The sequence below is a fragment of the Leishmania donovani genome, chromosome 36 (genome assembly GCF_000227135.1).
Source record: "Leishmania donovani BPK282A1 complete genome, chromosome 36".
NCBI classification, from domain to species: Eukaryota; Euglenozoa; class Kinetoplastea; order Trypanosomatida; family Trypanosomatidae; genus Leishmania; species Leishmania donovani.
In genome coordinates, this window is record NC_018263.1 from 2,527,813 (window position 1) to 2,534,429 (window position 6,617).

At 55.8% G+C, this 6,617-nt stretch overlaps 2 protein-coding genes across 2 annotated transcripts; both read right to left on the reverse strand.

Moving 5' to 3' along the window:
- Nucleotides 1–839: 839 nt before the first annotated feature.
- On the reverse strand, nucleotides 840–2,249 carry LDBPK_366750 (hypothetical protein, unknown function; the record flags this gene model as incomplete). Its single annotated transcript, XM_003865738.1, has 1 exon — nucleotides 840–2,249. The coding sequence occupies one exon, from the start codon at nucleotides 2,247–2,249 to the stop codon at nucleotides 840–842; it is 1,410 nt and encodes a 469-aa protein (XP_003865786.1).
- A 1,645-nt stretch (nucleotides 2,250–3,894) lies between these two features.
- Nucleotides 3,895–4,971, reverse strand: LDBPK_366760 (mitogen activated protein kinase homologue; the record flags this gene model as incomplete). The annotated part of the gene is made up of 1 exon (XM_003865739.1): nucleotides 3,895–4,971. The coding sequence occupies one exon, from the start codon at nucleotides 4,969–4,971 to the stop codon at nucleotides 3,895–3,897; it is 1,077 nt and encodes a 358-aa protein (XP_003865787.1).
- Nucleotides 4,972–6,617: the final 1,646 nt, after the last annotated feature.

Here is a 6,617-nt window from a genome sequence, read left to right on the forward strand (position 1 = left end):
TTCTCCCGTTTCGTTCCTTTACGTGAGGGGCGGTAGTGACGACCAATCTTGAGTGACGGCAAAGGGATGGAGGTGTGGTGCGTGTGTGCTCTTACGGCGCTTATCGACGCGTGGGAGTAGACGGTAGGAGAGGGTGAGGTAGAAACGTGGGGGAAAAAGGGCAAAGAACCATCGACGTAGTGGCGCCCCGATGCACAGAGTGATGACTCTGAACGTACCTAAAGTGCGAGGGATTTGTATTCGCCAGTGTGCCGAACAGCATCGACGGTTGAGAGGACGGCGGGAACGCAATCCGGAAGGTGTGAAGAGGCGATGAAAAAAAATGAAAGACAACTCTTACTTTTGTGTCGTTTTTTTTTTTTGCAGGGGTGGCGCAGTGGTGCGTTGGGCTGCTGATGCCGTGCCAAGAGGGGGAGAGGGACCGCCGTGAGGACAGAGGAGGAGCGCCGGCGTGTGCGCCAAGGTCAAGCCGCGGGATGAAGGAGGCGGTGACAGGTGCAAACAGCGAGTCGGGTGCGTGCTAGGCAGCGAAAGAAGCAGCTGCGAAAGGGCGTCGCGACGCAGAGTCCACGCTGGTCGTGCTGCTGGTGACGACGGTGGCGCATCGGCAGCACCGTCCATTAGGGAACAGATTTCGACACCGTGTACAGGGTGCAGACGCACTTATTTCCGGCGCTTCCGCCAAAGTCTGTCTCTTACTTTCGTTATACACTTCAGCAGATCATCGAAGCACAGCTGCGGCACCCCTCAAAACATGCCATCAATGGAACAAGGAGGACTGGGTGGAGTCGTGAGGGAGACGATAAACACCGATGAAGGAAACGAAGGCGGTTCGCAACTCACTCCTCTTCGAGAACACCTCGATTCAGGTACGAAGCTGCCGAGGAGACGGAAGAAAGATCATCTGCGTGTGAATCTTTTTTGATGGGGGAGACGGTCTGCGACGGAGCGTTTGAGGCGCTTTCCTGCGCTTCCGCATCTGGTTCACCGCGAGGTTGCTCCGTGTGCGCGGAGTTGTCGAGGCGTCGCTCTTGAGTGCTGCGTCGTCGGCGCGGCCCCGACGTCTTTTCACGCGAGCGCGAGCTGTAGGTAAAGATGGCCGTCACCGTGCGTGAGTGAAACGGCAGCGACGGGTCGACCGTAGAAACAGATGACGGCGCGTTCACCTTGCCATCGGCACGGTCCTCTTGCGTCGCGTCGGAGGTAGTCGAAGAACTGCGCTGACAAGTTTGGTGAGCCGGCTGCGGCGGAGGTGGAGCGACTGACCGTGGGCTGCTTGTCATTGAATGACTTCGTTGAACTGTGTGTTGGAACGCGACTGTGGAAGAGGAGGAGGGTTGGCCGTGCACACTCAGCCGCCGTCGCACAATGAAGGTGCCGGAGAAAGAGCTGCTGGGCTGCGACGTTGCCGCGGTGGGAGTTGACGCTACCGCACTGACTTGCTCTTCGTCTGTTGTCGAGAGGATCAGACTGCTGCTGCCGTCACTGCCCTCGCTGCCGGCACCGGAGAGAGTGAAGTCGCGACGCTCATTCAGAGGGGCAGTGAGCTCCTTGTGCTTATGGATGTCTTCGCTGTTCCTTGCCTTTTGCTTCACCTTGCGCACGCTTGGCGCCCCACGCTGCGCGACGCCGCCTCCGCTGGCGCGTCTGGAGCTGCAAGGAGGACTGGTGGGAGGTGCTGGTGTGAGAGGCACGTACTGGCCCCGCGCAGCCGTTAGCCGCGGCGAAACGGAGGTCGACGCGGCTCTCAAGGTATGCACTTGCCCAGAGAACACCGGTGGCGTGCGCTGAGACACAGAGGAGAGGCTGACAGGTGCCTGCCCGTTTGCTTGCAGCCGCTGCTGGCGGCGAAGCTGCCGGCCACGCTGCTGTTGAGCGGCATTCAGCTTTGCCTGCGTACGAGCCCAGTATTCAGCGGCAAGGCGATCGCGATGGCTCTGATGGCCATCTGTCTTCGAATCATCGCGCGCCTGCAGCGCCGACGTGTCGCGCCGCTTCTCCTTTTTGTTCGTCTCGCTCAAAGTTGTTCGCGCCTTGCGTAGCTGCGACTGATACTCAGATGAGCACATGCCACCCAATCGGCCCCACACCATGATGACTTCGGCGGCCTCTTTATCCCAGTTCTCGAGCCGCTCGCGCAGAAACGTCTCCAGCTGACCGTTGTGGGTACTATCGTCGGATGTTGTGCCGCTCACGCCGAGTTTCGACCGCTGTAGCGCAGGCGGCGAGGGTTGCAGCGCAGAACTCATCGTCTCTGCCAAACAAAAGGTACCTGATAAGCACAAGGCCTCAGCCCGCTTCGTGCCCTGTGAATGCTGAATTGATCTATGAGTGCCCCTTCACGGAGGCGCGTGGATGTGTATGCGTCCGTGTAAGGGCGGGGCGCGGGTGCTATTGGACCTTTCCCCGCTACTGATGCAGATATCAGTAGCTGGCTGCACAGTCAAAAGGTCCAGCACCCCCCCCCGGGAAAGGCACATGCACACTAATAAGAGCTCACGTGGAGACTACAAGACAACGCGATAAGCACCATTCAGCGCCGTTTTCAATGAAGTCTACGCTGTGTGCGGAAGCGGGTGCGGCTTGTACGTGTAAGGGGGGGGATCAGTGAGCATGAGTCACTGTCTGAAGGAAGCGGAGGGGTGCGCAAGAGTGCGGGGACGCAATCGCGGACAAGCGTCACTTAGAGCACCTGACCACTTCAGGAGCAACGTGTACTACTCGTGGCATCAAAGCAGCACAACCCATAGCCTCAAAAACACAGTGGCCAGAAGTACGGGACAGCCGGCCAAGCTACGACAGGTGCGCTTGCATCGAGGCACACTCCAGATAATGTTTTCTCTTGCTGTTCTGTTTTGAGAGAAAAAAGTTAGGCGCACTTCGGACGGCATCCCCACGCCAGCATCGATACACATGCACACATGCACATGCACACCCTAACCCTGTGCTTGCGTGCAGAAAAGGGGGGGGGGCGTAGGCTTAAGAGTACTAGCGTGTGCCGCCGCACAGCAGACGTCAGTTTCAAACACGGAAAAATAAATACATGAACAGAGGAGAAGCATTTGAGGAGCAAAGACGTCCAAACAGAAGGACAGGCGCACACACGCACACGCATACGCATACGCACATAGCTGAGAGAAGAGAACGTGGTCTTTGATCCCTAATTCCACCAATGAGCCCGTTTCCGCCTCGCGCGCCTACACACGCACACAAAATCGTACCGACATCGATCTCCTCCCTCGAAAAAAAAAGCGGAGCATTGTGTCAATTAGCGAGGCACAGGAACGTGTGCAGATGTGCTCGTACGTTACTATGCTGGGGCTGCATCTGCAGCACGACAACGGCACAGGCACGCACAAAGTACACGTACCCGCGCACAAACAGACACAATCTCCGTATTCCTTTCGGCTCTCCTTCCCTTGCCAAGACGATGAGGTGCAGAGGGAGGTGGAGCAGGGGCATCTTCAATTACGACCGCACGCACGGGTGCAACGCGACGCGACGAGGATAGAGAGAGACCGGAGAACGGGCGAAGGCAAAGGACGGCTCATACGGATTAGACACACACACACAAAAGCTCACTAGAAACAAAGAGGAACTCGACTGGGCAAAACAAGAAAACGGTAACGGCAACTCGACAACGGCCGCAGCGTGTGGATGCTGTGACAGTGTTGCGAAAAGCAGCCCCTCTCTTCACATGTGCACGCAGGGAGAACGAGAGGGATGCATGATGGGTGGTGGTGGCTGGGAGGAAGAGGGACAACAAGCGCGTGTCCTTTCTTTTTTTTTTTCGTAGTGGAAACGGTGCGTCGCGTCGGGGCTGCTCCCTGCAGGGCGGCTGGAGCATCTTCGACATGGTTCGCTGTGCACCTCGCCGACAACTTCAGTCTGTCGCTAATACACGTCTGTTATGTGATGGCGGTAGCGCATGCCGATCTCGTCGTACAGATTCGCCTTGTACTCCTCCTTGGTGTAGACCTTCTCATCCACGAGGGGCAGCACGAGTGGGTCGAGGTCTTGGATTTTCTCCAGTTCACCAGGCTGCACAAACGGGGCGACGTAGGGGTGCTGCAGCGCCTCCACCGCGGAAAGCCGCCTCTTTGGATTGAAAACGATGAGCTTCATCATCAAGTCTGTCGCCTCGCTATCCTTCAGGTTCTTGTTCCCCACAAGTGGAGAGAAGATCAGCGGGGTCGGAAGGGAGTTGATGAGAGTCTCGAGCTCGGGCGAGTGAAGGCTGCGCACATCTGCGTCGCTCGGCACGCCGATAGCCTCGACGATCAGACGGAGTTGATCCAGCGTGTTTCGGCCCTCGAAGAGTGGGTGGCCCAGCAGCATCTCCCCAATCACACACCCGATGGCCCACATGTCCATCGCTGTGGAGTACGCGCGCGACTTGACCAAAATCTCCGGCGACCGGTACCACCGAGTTGCGATGTAGTCAGTCAGGTCGAGAAACTCCTGCTCGTTGTCGAAGCCGCTGCGAAACGTGCGAGCCAGACCAAAGTCCCCGAGCTTGATGGAGCAGTCGCTGCTCACAAATATGTTGGCCGGCTTCAAATCCCGGTGAATGATGTTCTGTGCGTGGAGCTGCGCCACTGTGCGAAGTAACTGATAGGTGAGGAAGCGCTTGTGGTCGCGCTGCAGAAGGTTTTTACGAATAATGGCTGTGAGATCGGTTTCTATCAACTCAAAAACGAGGTACAGGTCAATGTCGTTGGCTGCACGAATCACATCGAGGATGCCGACAATGAAGGGGTTGTGCCGCAGTCGCTGCAAAAGCATCACTTCCCGATAAGTGCGCTGCGCATCTTGAACGTTGCCAAAGGCGTCGTAGACCTTTTTGAGGGCAACGCACTTGCCCGTGCGGCGGTCGAGAGCACACCAGACGACTCCGTAGGCGCCGCTGCCGATGTGGCGGAGAATTCGGTAGCGCTGCTCAACCTCACCGTCGATGCCATAGGAGGTCATGATGGCGATGGCGAGAGGGTTCCCGCCAAAAAAAAAAAGATGAGCAAAGGGATACCAAATTCTCAGACTTCTATTCCTGCTCTATCGCGTATAGGGATGTGCGGGTACGGAGACGCGAGTTTGAATGTGTATCTCTGTGTGCTCAACCATCTACGCTCATGTGTGCGCGCGCGGTGGCTTTTCTGTGTGCCCACACGAGGGAAGCTGAAGAAGGGAAAAATAATCAGAAATGAAAGCACGCAACGAGCGCGCGCACACACACACACCGTCGCGGGGGTGCTGGTGATGGTGGGAAGGTTAAGTGCTACACACGGGACGCACTGCTCTCGCCTTCCCGTTGTGCTTATCGGCTAGCACCTTTGTGAAAGATGGTCACTGACGCACATATGGAACGACAGGACAAGGGATCGAGAAGCATTGGTGTGAGAGGCAAAGAAGGAGATGCGGATGCGGAGCAGAAAAATGAGATGATAGTGGTCATACACACAGGGGGCCATGTGTTCGTTGTGCACTCTCTCATCCAATGCTCTTCTCCGAGATCGTTGTCAGCATCGCACCTACAGTGATGCCCTGGGGAGCAGCGCGCCTTGCACGTTTCGCACGGGACACACAGAGAAAGATACTGAAAGAAATAGATGCCTCCTGTGTAGGAGCGCTTACCCCAGCACGACCCCGAAGCGTGCGGGCTGCATCTACGCCTCTGCAGCCGTTGCCTTTACTCGATCCACTTTTTCTTGTGTCTGCTTCAGCTTTTCTTTGCCATAGTGATCCCAAATCAAGCTCCTAACTTGTTCATGTCTTTGCTATCAACCCTTTCCTTAGCCGTGTGTTTGTGTCGGTGCCTCGATGTCTTGTTTTCTTTCTTTTCCTCTCTGCCCCCACCCGCTTGCGTGCGTGCGTGCGCGCGTGCGAGTACTTGCGCAATGTGCTGTCGCACTATGTCCTCTCCTTCCCCTTAGTCCCCGACGTTTCGTGTGCATTATTGCTCGTGGTAGGCGACAATTCAAGCAAACGCAGTGAGAGAGCACATACCCAGAGACGCTGCAACCCTGTCCTTCAGCGCGGCGACCACGAAGAGCATGAGCGGTAAGATGGGACAGACGAAAAGGTGGGGTTCTGGATACGCGGGTGAAGGGAGGGGACGAAGGGATCGCGAAAGGAGATGACGACAATGAATGAAGATGCTGTGCACCGCATAGTCGGGTATCTCGACGACGCCAATGCAAATGAAGAACAAGAAAAAGGCGAGGAATGGGTGGCCTCGTAAGGGTGATGAGAAGTGAGAGAAGACCAGTAGAGATCTTCTGCTGAACGCAGAGACAGATACAGAGACACACTCACTCACAAGTGGGAGGAGCGAGCGAGAGGATATTCCAATAATAAGAAAAAAGCTTCAAAACGACAGTACAGAGCCACCTTGTTTCCGTTTGTTGTGGGTGTGCTTTTCTTCTTGTCTTTTTTCTTCCTTTTAATGGAGAGCGCCAACAACATCGTCCAAGACATGCTCACGAAGAAGAGAACAATAAAAACGACAACAGGATTAGGAGCATGGAAAGAAGAAAAGAATAAAGGGAGACGCACAATGTTATCTGTTCCTGAATTTGACCGATTTCTGTTTTTTTTTTTGTTATCTTTCTCTTCCTTTA